This window comes from Syngnathus acus, chromosome 23, assembly GCF_901709675.1.
Source record: "Syngnathus acus chromosome 23, fSynAcu1.2, whole genome shotgun sequence".
Lineage (NCBI taxonomy): Eukaryota > Metazoa > Chordata > Actinopteri > Syngnathiformes > Syngnathidae > Syngnathus > Syngnathus acus.
In genome coordinates, this window is record NC_051107.1 from 4,275,595 (window position 1) to 4,292,168 (window position 16,574).

At 45.6% G+C, this 16,574-nt stretch overlaps 1 protein-coding gene and 1 long non-coding RNA gene across 4 annotated transcripts in view; one reads left to right on the forward strand and one right to left on the reverse strand.

Annotated features, from left to right (window-relative positions):
- tafa5a (TAFA chemokine like family member 5a) overlaps positions 1 to 16,574 on the reverse strand; it is a 61,490-nt gene that overhangs the window by 21,163 nt on the left and 23,753 nt on the right. For both annotated transcript variants that reach the window (XM_037243501.1, XM_037243502.1), the window contains exon 2: positions 868 to 1,017. In XM_037243501.1, coding sequence (XP_037099396.1) covers positions 868 to 1,017 — 150 coding nt within the window. The remainder of the gene's footprint in view (positions 1 to 867; positions 1,018 to 16,574) is intronic.
- Positions 1 to 16,574, forward strand: part of LOC119117311 — an 88,232-nt gene that overhangs the window by 11,938 nt on the left and 59,720 nt on the right. For both annotated transcript variants that reach the window (XR_005096478.1, XR_005096477.1), the window contains 2 exons: positions 7,258 to 7,384; positions 12,889 to 13,002. This is a non-coding gene — a long non-coding RNA (uncharacterized LOC119117311). The remainder of the gene's footprint in view (positions 1 to 7,257; positions 7,385 to 12,888; positions 13,003 to 16,574) is intronic.

Here is a 16,574-nt window from a genome sequence, read left to right on the forward strand (position 1 = left end):
GACTCGGGTGGATTAGAACTGATTGAATTCCCATTTGCGGCATTTCGGGTCATCGGCGGCGGCCCTGATTCTCTCTCACTTTCTAACTAAGACTTGCACATTTGCATGGCAATAATAACAAGGCTTGGGATTTTGAAATATAACCCGCAATAAAGTTTTTATTTCGACGGGAGGCAATATCGTCGAGCGGGAAATTGTAAATTACAAGCATCCTCGCAAAATAGCGCGCGCACAGTTTGCTTTTATGTCCGCGGTAGACGTCGCTATGCATACATTTGATGTTTTTCCTATTCCGGTCAAGTGCTTTGATCAATACTCGGAAGTCGAATGTTGAAGACGCATTGATTCATCGGTGTAAGAGTTGCCAGAATGACAAGGAGGGATGAAATTCCAACCCGCCTGCTATCTTGCTGAGGGAAGCGTCGCAAAAAAAAAAAAAATGCCGAGTCATCGTGTAATTCGACAGGTTTGTACTCGGGATGAATGTTTGCTTGACTTCTATATCGGCGACTTTTAATGCGCTAGGAATGAGTCAAACGCCCCGTCGAACTTCGAAAAAGGAGATGAAAAAGCAAGGTTGTATTTTCCAAAGACGTGATTTTTCTTGCATTGCCTTTAACTGACACTTCTTTCTTTTGAGGACTGCACCGCTATTAGCCTTGGAATTATATCAATTTTGTACCGCTAGCTAAGAAATACTCAACTCAAGAGTTTAAACTTAATACTTCCGCAATGCCCTTGAATGACATGTAAATGTCTTCAAAATTGTTTCTTTTCATTCCTTGCTTTCAAGTAGTGTTAAACCGGGAACCTGGCATTCCACGTTCGCTAAATATATTCGCCTCGGAACAAGCGCGTTAGCCTTACCATCCACGCAGGCGGGTCTGGCTCTCGTGGTTCCCGCGATCTGGCCCTTCTTGCAGGCACAGCGGGCCGTCTGCCTGGCGATGGTCCGCCGCGGTTGGCTGCTGTCCCTGTCCAGCGTCACAATTTCACATGTCCCCGCCGCCAGCTGGCCTGCAAACGACAATACACGGCAGGAAGCGAGGTCAGACACACGCAAGCGGACACGGGGGCAAGATCCAGCAATCTGCTTTCGCGACGATCCCGTGACACCTTCTGTCACGTCACCCGGACTGTTCCGAAGTTAACCTACTTCGCTACTAGCGTGAGTAACACGCCGTCGTCAAGTAGTAGCATGTAGCATTGTCATGCTAGTAAGGACAAGGTAGCAAGGATACGGACTGCTCAAGTGACTTTCCATAGCTTCGTTCAATCAGTGGCGTCGCTTTGAAGGTAATGCAGCCATTAGCCACGAAGGAACCGCATGAATACTGATGAACTTTGTAATTGCACCGGAGCAACCCCCCCATCGCACACACTCCATGTATTCAATCAGGTGACCTTTGGCTCCGTAGCCAGGCCCTCGCTGCTCGCAAATTAACCTTTGTGTGTGTATGGAAGCCCCGAAGGCCCCATGCTGGAGAGGCTTACCGGGACCTAATTGTGATTGGCAAGAGAGCGGAAGTTGTGATTAAATCTGGACTCCAGTCGCCGACGCTCGGCCGCTCGGCTTAATGAACTGAGCCGCGAGGGGTCACACCTGGGGTAATGAGGATCCATCAGGATTCATGCGCACGGTGCCCGAGACCGTGACACACGGCGCCTGTGCATAAAGCGGAAAGTTTCTCGAATTAGGGTTCCCTCGCTACTTTTAATGGCAAGATTAAAGTGTCTCACCTGCTTTTCCACTGAATTCCTAGAGCCAACTACGCTGTGAACATTTTGAATAAATAAACATCCCCTAACAGCTCAGAAGAGTTTGAACAGTCGAATGAGGAAGATAGCTAGCTAGCTAGATAGAGAAGCTCAAGGATTTTCTTTTTTTTCAATACTTTCTACCTTTGAAAGCCTGATAAATTGTTAAAATGTGTGGCGGTGGGTGGTGGGGAAGCGTTTTCAGTTCAGTAGGCGTAGGTTCACCTCAAAAAGTCGTGCGGTGCAAAGTTGTACAGCTGTCAAAACACGGTTTGGCCTTTCTCAGTCTTTTGTTGTCATATTTTGAGGTGCCACAAAAGCAATCAAATATTAGCATAAAAGTCACTCCGGCTTGACACAAAAACAGAATCGACCCCGAACTACTAAATATTTGTTTTGAGGTTCTCTTTCGGCATCGGAAGAATTCATAAATGGTCAGACGAATCGGAGAGTCGCGTGAAACGGACGACGGTGACAAAGACTCGTGAGAAGTATGCGGATAGATATCCGCCGCGACTGAACACAAGATCACTTTGTTCAATAATGCACGTCAACCAAATCAAATGAGCCGCCGTCTTGGGAGATCAAGACGCCACCTTCATCAACGCCCCCTTTCCTGTTTACTTAACTTCCTCCTCCGCCTTCCTCCTCGCAACCGCTCAGGCCGATGGCGGATAATGACTTGTCATCTAAACTCCGGCGCCGGCTGGCGACGTTTTCACGCTGAACTTCCCCGCTACCCACCGACTGTTTGGATGTCTTTTGCGCCCGCATCGGCGTGTCAAGACTCAAAGGCCGCGGTGACGTCTGAAGTCGCGGCGGCGCCCGTGTTGTTCTGTCTTTCTTGAGTCGCAGGAGCTCATTACTCGCCCACGTTTCATCAAGCAGAGGCCTTGCGCCGGCGCTGTCAGAGCTCCGGCTGTCAGCGAAGCGAAATTAATATCCTCTTAATGCTGCGTTGCACTCTGTCCTTCCATGAGTGCTTCTATAAGGGAATGAAAACAAACATTTTCGTGTGTGGGCATGACTGTATCTGCGTGTTTTGACGTTTCACGGCAATAAAATTAGCCTCATTTGGTCACCATTAAATCTGAATCCACAAAAATAGAAACTCTTGTAGAGTTGCTACATTTCCTGGGCTATAATACAAAGCTGTTTTTTTATCGTAGTTTTTATTTCAATGTGACTTTTTTCGTTTATTTTCTAAAATATATTTGTTGAGTGCAAGATAAAAAATAAAAGGTCAGTGTGCAAAGTGAAGTCCAATTCCCAAACAGCTGATTGATGGGAGAAAAATGTGAGGTTTCATTTTAAGGCCACATCACCCAGCCGTAATAGAAATCGTGTTTAGTCATATCCGCCCAAAAGTTTCCGCCGTGACACGTCCGTGTCACCCGTATTTGGTCATAAATCAAAGTAATGATGAAATCTAGAGCTGACGGTGGCCCTGGGTAGAAAGATTTAAGGATGGCCGGAGACACTGAAGCTCATGAGAGGTGATTTGTCACTTCAAAAACAAACAACAAGAACAAAACAGCTATTAAAGAGCTATTAAAAAGATTTGGAACCGGTGGCTGTGCTGAAAGGCCAAGGTGAGCGATCGCTAAAGCCGGCCCTGCGTTTTTGCCGGCACGACCATCAATATCAACATCGCTAGATGATGGAAATTCCCATTGATATGTACGCCGGGCCCCTTAGAGATGACTTTTGATTTTATCCCCATGAATCAAACAAATTCTCTCCGTCTGGGGTGTCAACCTGCAGCACGCGCCATGCTGCAGAGAATTGCGGCGAGGAATCAAAGATTTTTAAGAGCTTGTTTCTACTTAGGTGAGCTACAGTGCGCCGTCTGATATATTCCTTACGCTTTAAAACTAACATTCCCCAGAAGGTGTTTAAACTACAGCCGAGTTGAAACGGGGAAAGTCGGGTTAGGGTTAGCGGATTTGGTTACGCCGCCGCAACAAGACGTGAACGGTAGGAACCGTCCGAGCCTTCTCAGAAATGAATCCAAAGCTGCGAGCGGCGCCGCTATGATTTATCATCAGCCTTATCAGCTTCAGTTTGTCGAGCGGTTGTCGGCTCGGCCGGCCAAACGGCTGATTAAAATGTATGTGCGGCCACCCTCGAGTGAAGCCAACGCGGCGGCGCTGGCCGAAGATGGATTCGCGTGGCGTAATACGACGTAATGTTATTGACACCCCCCGCCCCCCCCAATGCCTTATTATTTCGCCTCCCACTCCTCAGCACATTACGATTGCTCTGTCATCGCCCGGCCGTCTTGACAAATGGCCAGCGCGGCGTCAAAGCATTTGTTTTCACCGCGCCTCCCGTTAGGCCCAAAGGTCTCGGCACGTTATCTCAGGACACTCGGTCATTTTTCAAAAACGCTCTAATTTGACTGCCCTGGCAAAAGTTGGATTGGATGATCATATTTTCTACTTCCAGTGCATTAGAATAGACACATTTTTGTGTCAATGACATTATTTTTTCCTCTTCGTGCCACAGCTTGCGCGTGGATTTTTAATTTGCAACATATGGACACGTGTAAACAGACATCTTCTTGTCAAAAAGGCGCACTCACAAAATGTCTTCCCCAAATAATCTTCACTTAACCCAAAAACATTACATGACAGCTCGATGTAGTTGGCATCTGTTGTGCTGGGGGAGGAGCGCCGCGCGAGCATGTAAACGTGAGCCACGAGCCCGAGCCAAGATGCTGCATCACTCCTGCGTACTGCAGCTGCTCAAAAAATGAGCCAGGAGCAAGCGTCTGGCTGGCTGCGACACTCTGAATCCTTTTTTTTTTTTATTTTAACATCCAAGCAGCTTTCGTCCTACCCTGATATATATATATATATATATTACATACAGACAGACCATATAACGTATTATTATTCACGTTATTTTGTTTGAATTCTTTTTTTCATACTAAGCAGTTTTATTTTTTTAATCCTTATCGTGTTATGCTGTCGGTTCGCGCTAAATGAAAAGCAAACAAAACGTCCGCGCCTGTGACGTCTTTTGAAATGCCATTAGTTTTCTTTTTTTGTACACCCCCCCCCCCCCCCCCCTCCATTCAATCTCCCATAATTGCTTCCCGTCTCTGTATTATTTGATTTGAATAGTAACAGTTTTTATATCTTTTGAAGCCTTCAAATTGTCGAGTATCTGGTTAAATTACCCGCGAATTGCTCTGTGGATGATGAATCTAATGTAAAGCCGAATGACAACCTGATGTTTTATTACCGAGCAATGAAAAAGATTTACCCCCGGTGGTACTTTCTACTGCCTCATCAGTCACATCAGCTCGGCGCCTCGCCCGCAATCTCCCGATTTAACGTATAGACGCCGCCACCGACTGTCCATCATGTTCGTCAACTGCCTTGACTCTCGGACTAGCGCCGACGTTTTAATTCACACGTGGCGGCAGAACGAAAGGTTCAACATAACTTCACCGGATCTCGGCCGGTGTGTTTGATTGCTGTTGGAAAGAACGTAAGCTCATCTCAAAGGGCCTCACATTTATTTTTTCTCCCTCCGACGCTGATCGATTGACTGAGAAGCCATCATAAGGCCGGCCTTGAAATTATTCATACCGCCACCGTGAGTCAGAGAAAGTTCTGTAGACAATCCTCACCAGGAGCGCAATCTAATCACGACGAGGGGGGTTACACCATCTATTTTAAGTTACTTCTTGCAAATTTTTTTTCTTCACTTCCCTCCAAAAAAGGGGACAAATACTTTGGCTAGCAGCCGGTGCGCAGGAGTAGACGCGCTACAACATCAGCACATGCACTTGGAAAATAAGCGGCGTATGAATGTCAAACACAGCCGCATGATAGAGTTTGCTCTCGTCCTCCTCTGACTCATCTAAATTCTAAGCCGTCGTTGCCACGCAACAGCAGCCACAACCAAACTTAAAGGATGGCTTGCCTTTTTGTTTTGTTCTCTTTCCAGAAAAAAAAAAAGCTCCACTTTTTTTGTACAGAGGCTCACTGTAAAAAAAAATAATAATTTACAATACCGTGTACAGTCATGACAGAAAACAAGACGTAATAAAAAAAATTAATAAAATAAAAAAAGTTAGTCATATTTTATAAACTACTTTACAAAATACTTCTGTCCAAAATTACATTTAACATTGAAACAAAAACACCTGCTGGTTTGTGCTGATAAAACTTCCCCCCCCCCCCCAAGGGTCTGCGATATCAAAACAATCTGATCGTCTTTTAGTCAATTCCATGACGGCGTGATTGCTTTTCTGTGATCTCTCTTCTGATTTTGTTTGAATAAGGCCCAATATTTGGGAAGCAATTGGTCTGAGATCTGTCGCGTCTCCCACTCAGCAGCGTGTTTGCTTTTTGATTGCCTTTGAATCTATCGAGAGACGGCGCGTTGTTTCTCCGACAACTGAAAAACACAAAGGTTTTTAATTCCTCTCTTATCGCCGCCATGTCGCCATTTCATTCACCGTTGTATTGACTTGTGCTCGGAATAAATGAGACTCATTCTCGCTGTTGTGTGACCTTGTGTAAAAGCACACGCCGAATGGCGTTCTCCCGCGGGACGCCCCCCCCCCTCCGGTGCTTTATAATCATGAACGCCGCTTAATAACACTGGCGCGAAAACAATGAACAATCGTCTATTAAAACTGCGAGGGAGAAAAAGGGGGAAACAAATGTCCCCCTGTAACCCCACGTACGAATATGAGCGTCACGTTAGCGTCGCGATTAAGGGCACTTGCCTCCCTCCGCTTGAGGGAGGCTCATCGCAGCGGGGCAACGTCCTTAAAGGTGGCGGCCATTTTACATACTAAAGACCTTTGGGTGAATGCAGGACACTGAGGGGAAAACACAACACTGGATATCATCTCAAACTGTTCCGGTGCTGCTGTTTTGGTTCGCAACTGTTTATTATTTGCGAACTATATGATCTAGAAATTAAGATAATTAGTCAGGTTTTTTTTTCTCCTCGTGGGAAAAAGGGAGGCTATTTGTCTTAACGGATGACAAACCCGGCGGCTAATTAGGGCACGGAGGGGGACCGCTATTTGAGGAAATACGGTATTTCACGCTGGCCTACTTCAGCGGCTTCTTCCAAATTTCTACGCGAGAGGAATGTGGAGAGGAACAAACGGCAAACCTGACATTAGGCTCGGCGGCGCAAAATAAGAAGGGGATTTATGTTTGCTGCAGTCAGAGCGCCGCGGAGACTTGAGAGGCAGCAGTGCACCTCTTCAAAAATGCAACCGCAGCTTGAGGCCACCGTGCGGAGACGACAACAAGCGTGACTGATCATGTCGAGCTGCACTGACCTCGGCCTTACAGACGGAGGGAATAAAATGCCCCCTTTCTCACTCGGGCGACCTTTCAACCGGCAAAGCTGTTTCTCCTCCTCTCGGCGCCGCAAAACACACCAACTTGAATCGTGTAATTGTTTAACATTGTCTGCTTGTGTGTGTGATTATTTTTTTTGTCTTTGTGTGTCTTTGTGTAGCCAGGAGAACATCCCACGCCCTGAAACCATCGGGAATCTGCGATGGCTCATTCCGTAAGACTGCAGTCTGACCCACTTTGTGCAAATGTATTCGGATCAACTCTATTTGATGCGAGAGGTTTTCGAGGTAAGTTTTTGTTCAAATTCTACAAAAAAAAAACCAACATTTCGAGATGATTAAAATACCCAAATTCTAAACCTGAAAACCGTCAAATTTTCACCGTTTTCATTTGCTAACTAGGGCAGATCGCTTGTTATTGCTAGCTCGCCGTTACTAGCTAGCCCTTGCTACTGAGTTTTACGTAGCCATGTGAAGACTTTGAATTGAAAATAATGTGTGACTTTTAGTTGGGAGAACAAATGACTCAAAAAAAAAAAAACAGGCGAGGCCTTATTAAATCATAACGGAACCACAGGTTAATTGTCCCTTCTGGGATCCAGTAAGAGTATTAAACTGTCACAATACAGCAGTAAATGAGCAAAAACAAATTATCGATAGAAAACAAACCAGCCCGATTCAAATGGATCCGTGACATCCAAGTTAATATTCAGAGGGACACAAGGCTGAGATTTTGTAGCGTTCAACGGAGAAACGGCTCAGTATCCTCGGCGCTGGGAGTGGCCGAGTGCATGGCTCCTTTCACCGCAGCCCCATCAGCATGCAGGCTGAGGTGTGGCCCAGCGTGCTGATTGAATACAGAGGCTGCCCGCCCCGGCGTTGCCTTTAATCTCCCCCCCTCCCCGTTTAACTTGGCCTCTGTGCCGCCGCTCAGCTGGGCCATAAAGACGCACACTTGCTATCTTTCTTTTTGCTTTTCCGTCCATTTTTGTTTGTCCTTGTACCTTGATATGAAATTCTTCCCGGATTTACACCTGTGGCGTCACAAGCGGCTAATTGTCATATCTCAGAGCAATTACGGGGAACTCTTTAGAGGGTCGTGCCAATTTGCCAGTGCGATGTGTTTTTTTTTATTTTACTAGCCAAAGGGGAACGCTCACGACGGCGTTTAATAAAATCAAGCGGCGGGGTTCCGCGATATGTCGTGCTTACTGTTATCTCCGGCAATAAAGAATGCCTTTCTCGTTATATTTGCGCCACTTGTTGCACCGGGAGATTTTTTTTAAAGGTCGCTTGCTCTTCAAGAAGAGTGCAAAATCCTCCGACCCGAGCGCCGAGAAGAAAAGGACGACGATCCTCGGCTGTTTAATAATTCACGAGGCTTCCAGTAAATATAGGAGGCGACCCCCCGTGCTCACTCGCAAAACAGCCCTCGTAAGCGCCTCTCCTGGAACTTTATGAGTACGGTCCAAAAGAGGTCTTCAGCGTTTCCCAGTAAATTAAAGTGGACAGCTTTAACACTTTTATACATATTTAAAACAGTCCATTAGATGATTGACCTCCATAAATACAAAGTGAGCAAGTCAGCAGCGGCGAGCTTTGGCAGGAGTCAACAGATAGGACTGAATGCGCCATTAGAAACAAAAAAAAAAAAGTTGGCAGGCACACCGAATTTTTTTTTTTTTTTTTTACCGGCTTGGGAGATGAGGTAGCTAGGAATAAAAAAACGGTTTTAATTTGGATACATGAGAGGAAAACAGATTCCGATGCGCAACACGGCGGCCTCGTTAAGCACCAACACTTGGGCTAAGGCTAATTGCTGCATTAATGTTTTAGAAGAGACCCTTATTTCCAAATGCGGGGATCACGTAAGCTACATAACCCAACGAGGGGGAAAACAATGTCCGTCGGTCACGTATGTGCGATTCTACGAACATTACGAGGGTAAGAACGGAATATTGTCTTTATTTTCTAATTACTTAGCCCAGTAACCAAGCATCAATTCAAGGCCAAAGTCATTACTGCCGCGTGTTAGTGGGATGTAACAAAACATTCAGCTTCGCAGCGTCGCTTTTAATGTAGTTTGGTGAGGCTTTAAAATTTTAGGACGCTTCGCCCTGTCGGATCGCGAGAAGCCAACGGGCGTTCATTACAGACAGCCGGGCAAAATTTTAGGTACACCTCATGGATCCAAATGTCTGCTTTTACTTAAAAGTGGTGAACCCCCTGGATGCATTCCAGGCCCACACACTTTTCTCACATTCAGTATGACAGAAAGTACTCTCAAACAAAAATCTTATAAACCTCTTTTGACAGCATTTCCGGGCAGGATTTAGCTGTTTCTTTGACTTAATAATCCAAAGATGGAGAGGGAAAATGAACTTTTTGAAGAAGCGAAGCAAAGAGACAAAAGAGAGATAGGAAAGCAGGGAGGAAGAAAATGTTTGGCTATTCAAGTCAACCAGATTGCTCCTCTCTTGCCAGTTGAATAAGCGAGAGAGATGATTGGATCTCTCACGAACAAAAGCTCCTTCTCCCTAATCATCAATAACGCCGCCGACAGGCCTACGACTAATGAAGCTCCGAGCTCATCTCGTGTCAAAGCATTGTCGAGCGGGCCTTTCATTCACGTCGAAGTACGCGCGGAGCCATTTCGCCACGTCTGGAATTAAAACACCCAACGTGGCGTTTGATTTGAGCGACGTCTGCGGCGGGAAGTTGCAGAAAGGCGCCTGCTGCCGAGTGTGGGACGCGCGAGGCTGTCAAAACACAGCGACAGGCTGTCAAACACGACGCGGTTCTTGTCACTTGCCCAACACGGCCCTTTCCTCGTAATTACAAACGATGACTTTGGACAACGGCGTGATGAGACCACAGTGACCATCAGAAAATGATGTCCTTATTTAATCATCTCAGGTCGTCTCATCAACGTTCTATTCCAGACTTCCAAAGATTTGCATATAACGCGAGCAAAGAGTTATGTTACACGGGGATTAAGCTTCAAGATGTCGTAAGCATGTTGTACGAGAGCCCGCGGACACTCCAGCGACCGTTTTAAGTCATAATTAGCGACAACGTTCTCTTTGGAAGTATTAAAGACAGCGTATGAACAGGCTCATTTCGAGCATGTACGCTATAATATGCTTTGTGCGAGAGGCGAGAGAAGAAAAATCAAAGCACGTTAGATGTCAGTAGGGAACGAGGACATTAATAGAGCCATTTCCCCAAAGGCTGGTTATGGCCGGCATGTATAATTGGGTTACAGTACGGTTACCCCAGTCGGAGGAGCCTTCGTGGATTTTATAACGTGACAGATGGTCGGGGGGCTCACTTGTCGTCTTTCAAGAAAATGGTTGGTTTTTACGACTTTTGAAAAGAAATCATGATTGATTCCAAAGCGACTCAACTAAATTTAGGTATTAAGTTGACTCATTTGTGGGGGGGGAAGTCTCATCTGCATGGTAATCTGTCATCCGTTGGCCAAAAACCGTGATATATGTGCGCCGTCCCAGCAAAATAAAGCTTTCAAAAGTTGTTACTCGCCTCATTTTTCATCACCGGTAAAAAAAACAAAAAAAAACTGCTGAACAATTTTGGGGCCCAAGAGTACCTCCGTGTTGCGGGCTGTGAGGGGTGGGGGCAAAAACTTGTGCACGGTAATTCTCCTTGAGACATGCAAATACATCAAGCGTATCCCCGCGCATTGCAACAAAGCGCAGAGAAAACAAGGCCATAAAAAGGCAAAGTGCGCCTTATATTTCACAATCGGAGCGGCTTCGGCCAGACGCCGCCTCATGAATATCTAGGCTGCGTCGCTATGAATATGCATTAGGACACCGGAGCGCCGCTATCAGCGCGTAGATTTATGAGCTGGTGCGCAGATAATGATGAAGGAGGGGATAACCTGGCTGCTGGGAAGATGAGGAGGAGCACACACACGGAGAGACGCGCGTTCGCGTGGCCACTCGTACATTACGCGCGCTATTACGAAACAAGCGGGGGAACTTGTGGAACTTTTAACGCCTGAGGGTTTGTGCGGGTAAATTAAATGGACTCCATTACGCAGTGGTTATTAACGTATTCATTGCCAGTTACAAATTGACGTGTATAGCCGTCAATGGTATCGAATGATTGCAAAACAAACCTTAGCAAGGGCGCAAGGGCTCCCTCTGTGGCACGTTTGCATTAACTTCCAATATGAAGGTGACGCGTTGAGATGAACTCTGCATAATATGTGACGGCTGCTAATTAAAGTTCATTTGTCATGCGTGTGAGTCACGGCGGAATGCTCTGAACTCTGCTAACTTGGTTCCAGGCAGCTGATGTCAACATTCCCCTCGACAAATGTCAACGGAAATTAAAATGTGACAAACATCACGTTTTGGTTTTTTTCCCCTTCCACTTGCACATTCTTTTTTTTTTTTGTTATAGAGTCGCACCTGCGCCATTTAATGAGCGCAAGGTATTCCGCTCACAAGAAAAAACGACATGACCGTACACGAGGTGCTCAACCAGCAAGATGACAAGGGCCTGATGGTGTCGCGGTCACAAACGCGTTACGTTTGACTGCAAAGAAAAAAAGAGTTCACAGCAGGCAGAACGCAGCATGGAAATCCATCCCGGCCCGGATTCTCGGCTCCTTTTGCCAAAACTGGTTGCTCAGTCAAAGGAGATAGCGGCACTCACGATGCCGTTTAGCATAACAAAAGAGAAGGAAATAAGGACGCGAGGAAAGGAATAAAAAAAAAAAAAAAAAAAAAACAGAAGTGAGGAATGGTGCATGTCAAGTATGGAGAGGAAGTTCTACATTTGTGACTGTATGTGTGTGTGTGTGTGTGTGCATTAGTAATAATGCCAGCGGGGGCTAGAAGCTGGAGCGCGCACACAGTCAATGTGCTTTAATGGAGACGATGTGCTCACTTCGGTGCGGCATAAATGATAAATTATTCATTTGCTTCAACATCAGGCGGCCGCCGTTATTACCAGGCGGCGCTCGGCCATCATTTACACATGCAGATGAAACGGCTTTGACTTTTAAGAAACTGGTCCAACGCGGTCAAGCCCACGTGTGGGCCAATCGGGACCGTTTGCGTTGTATTTATTGATTGGACTTGTGGTAAAAAGCAGCAGTTTTTAAAATTAAATTGCTGTGCAATTGATGTTTATTTTTTATTAAGGTTATATTATTTTATTTTTTAACAAGATTATTTATTGATGATTGTATTTATGATTTTTCCCTCTTTTATTTATTATCTACTTCTTCTTCTTTTTTATATTAAGGTTTTATTGTTATTTTAGAGCACGCAAGGTGAGTTGTCTTATCAGGAATAAGTCACCCTTTGATTTTAATATCTGCTTCAAGGTCTCGTGAGATGAAAAACTCAGTTCAAAAATCGTGTTTGATCGTTTCGCCATATTTCCGCAAGTGCAATTAATCATTCGGGCCTAATCATAAATCATCACATTTCATAAATGCTTCATTTTGTTTTCTTGCTACCGATCAATACAAGCCGAGTGAGGACCCCGAGGACTGTCGGACTTTCCGCGTTTTTACTCGGAACCTCGAATCGAACTGTTCTGCTCGATGGATACCGAGCTCCGGGCCGGCGCTCTGTTCTGTTTGACTTCCCGAAACATGTAACGAGTCCACGGAGCGTAACGCTGAAAGAAAGCAGCGCCGTATCGATTCCGTCTCGCGTGGAGGACACCTTCCACAGTCTTCCATCTCGTCCACGTGTCCCTCCCCGGCCTCCCATTCATCCTGCCGCTGGCTTTTTTTTCTGCTCCCACAGCCCCAATTTCTCCAGCGGAGGCGCCATTGGTATGCAGGCGCCGTCTGATCCAATGCAGAAGCCCAGTTAGGGGGAAGAAGAAAGGAGGAAACGTCCCTGGATGGATTTCCAAAGGTAACAAGATGCTCTTATTAGTTTTCTTTTGTGCTCGTCCAAACTTTGCTTAATTATTGACTGCTCGTGTGTGTGTGTGTGTGCACGGCAAAAAAAAACGGGTATATTCGTACGCCGTGTCTTCTCCTCACAGCTCCACAGGGCGACACGGCAAGACACATGTACTCGCGCGGGACTATTTTAAGGACGTTGGGTAAAAATACCAAGCGGCTCTCGAGTCAAACTCTGTCGCCTCCTCACGCTACCCACAAAGAGAAACAATCATGGTCGCTCGCCCGGGCCCATACGTGACCTAACTTTTTTTTGGGTTGTGCATTCAAATGGCTTCTTATTTGTATGTGAAGCCGACTAATCGTGAGCCAAACGTTATATAACCTGCGACTCTCCCTGTGACTTCTCCGCAATTAGGTTCCGGATTAACGAGGAGAGTGATTAAAATGCAAACGGGCAGCAGGAGCGCCGTGCCATTAAGAGTTGACCTTTCACCTCGTCGCAACAGGAGCGTTTTACAAGCACCACATATTAAACAGTCAAGGTGAGCTAATGCATACATTATTTTGAACGGTTCTCGAGCCTGGACCAAAAAAAAAAAAAAAATGTCCGGTACCAATTTTGTGGCATTTTTGAACCTGCTGAGCTCTCATAGCGCGGTTGTTAGAAAATATTTGATAAACACTTTATCGGGAAGTAACTGACACTTAGTTGCCCCGGCGACCAGCTCCAGTTCCCAAACAGGAAGGAAACATTTTGCAACAACCTATGACTGGCCTTGACTTGTCTCCCATCTCTTGCCACTCTATTTGTTTGCTTTCAAATACAAACGCGCTCGGTGGACAATTTGTTAGATACAACAGGAAAGGCCAACGTGTCCTCGTACACGAGCGAGCGAGCGAGCGCAGACTGCGCCTTGTCTTCTCTTGGCTCGACATTGTACCCGTCTGTTCCTTTTCCACCTCATTTGCCGTCACCGACTGGCCGTACTCTGCCACCGGGTTACTTCATTTGCAAGCTACAACCAAAGGCGCATTGGGCTCCTCCACGAGTTGTTATCTGGACTCTTGGTGTGTGTGCGTGGACATGTGTGCAAAGAGACGGTAAATCTATAAAAGACCCCTTTGTGGAAGTGTGTTTGAGGCACTCAGTGTCAATTATTTCATTAGCCGCTGAGGATCCCCGCCACATGCATGTTCTCGCAAGGTGCCAGCTCAGCAACCAGTCAAAGTCCATCAATTAGGGAGGCAATTTGCACACACACACAAAAAAAAAGTGCTTCTACCTGAGCCAGAAAGCAAGTCGGTTCCGCTCCGTTAGCCATCCGGCCAACTTGTGATGTCAGCACTTAAATAACCGCCAAAGTGTGACAACCCAATGGCAGCCCATGTTATTTGCACGTGTGTGCATTTCATGATACAAAAAAAAAGTCCGTGGACAGACTTGGCACCTCGCTCGGCGACATTTTAACATAATTAAATTGGCTGTCGCAACCTTGGAAAATAGAAAACGCCTGGCTGAACAATCAATGAAAAGATGGCTTCTGAGTGCCATGTTCTAGATAATGACGGTTGACAATAAAGGTTTATTTCCACTCGACCAAATCGAAATTACCGACACGGTCAACTAAAATGACTGCGAAAACATTTTCCCCTTTGCTTAAAGGCGCGTCAATATACATTTTGTGGCAAAAATTGTACACAAGCCTAAATGTACTTCCAGTCGAGCTTTACTGTAAAAACTAACAAATAAAACAAAAGAGAGTTAAAGGGTGTACGGTTAAATACATGGTAGCGTCGTTATAACCCTTCAAACAACTTCTGATAATATAATACAAGCTGAAAAAGAGAAATGAAGAGAATCGGGAAGCAGAGGATAAATAATATGTGACTGTGGGCATTGTTAGCATTTAGCATGCGCGGGGTGTTTTGAGGCCACGACTCGAATGTGTGATTGAAGTGTACAGAAAGACGCGGTGTACAGTAGCACCCCAAAGGCCCTTCGTACAATATTTTGATCTAAGCAAGTATTTCCCTTTCCCTCGAATCCCACAAGCGTTATTTCCTTTCAACTCATTGGATGTGGTATTAGCGTCTAGCTTAGGTGGCGGCGCACCAGGTATAATTTCTTGTCTGTTCAGCAAGGCAAATGTGCCACGCCGGCATATTCCCTCTGCAGAATATATGTGATTATTAAAATCAAATGATTTTCTTTTTTTTTTTCTTTTACCCGCCCCGTCGTGACTTTTTGTCAGCGCGTGTGCTTCAAACAGCCCATCTAAAACCATCGTCTCTGTCGCCTCATTGTGAATTTTCTCGGTTGATAATAAGCGCTGAAATATGGAAGGAGAAGCAGCGGCGTGGGCAAAAGAAAGTTGGCTGATTTGAAAGAGAGAGGCAGAAGTAAGTCGGGTCACATCGATGCATTGCAAAAAAGCGCATTACGTCTCAGATGATGAGAAAACCCGGAGCGGCCCGAGCTGTTCATAGCCCATCATAAATTATTGTCTTTACACTACGCAATGCATGCATTACTTCTAAGTGAGAAAGCCACCCCGCAACTGTAACGACACAATGCAGCAAAAAAGTCGGACGCTTTTTGTATTCATGAGTTTGCTTTAAATAGTCCCTGCAGGTACAATAATAAAGTCCGTCTGCCCTGTGTGGAACGGACCGTGATGAAGATAAAGAAACACGATCCCCAGCTGTTTTTCATTCTTCGTCGTATTACCCTAGCGCTAAAAGCGCCGAGAGTAAACAATTAACGAAAAAGTTGCTATAGTTACTCCATTTGGATGGCTCGAGTATTCATTTTTTGCAGTTGGAGTTCATCATCTTAAATCGGACACAATAGGAACACAGTCGGTATTCCCAAACTAATTGCTGTCATTAAAAGGGCTTATGTGCATTGGATCTCATTGGATTAGACACTCTGGCCGTACCTAATCAAGTGTCCTGTGGGTGCATGGCTGTTAACTAAGGCTGTGATGAGTTATGGAGTCATATCCTTTGCCACAAATGCATCAATCTGAGCAAAACAGCAATAACAGACCCTTTAGTGGTCCCTTTCCTCGGATAAACACATATACTGTGTTTGGTTAATTAATTTAAAGGATGTTATAGAAATATCACGCGAGCCAATAGCCCTCTAAAAAAATGTTTGGGGTGTGCAAAATTTCAATCGTTTTCACGCATGTTCAATTGAAATCAGGCGAATTTTTCCCGGCGTCGCCACGGCAACAGTTTTGAATTCATCGGCCATAAAAAGTAACAATGAGGCCCAGACTTGAAAAGTACCAAAAAAAAAATACAAATAGTGGCCTTCCTGTCAGAGACACAAAAGAAATGGCGACGTCCCGGCTGATATTCGCACGTGATTGATTCCATTTTGACGCTCTGCCAACGATAAGCCGCGGCGGTGCGGACAAATGAATGCCGCCACGCGTGACTAACAGGCATGTCACCACCTTTGCCGCCACTCGACGCGCTGACGTTAGACAATAAACGAATCCCCCTCCTCCTTACGACCCATCATTTCATAGCTTGTCCCTTTCACTCGGATAAATCCATTTCGCATTGGCG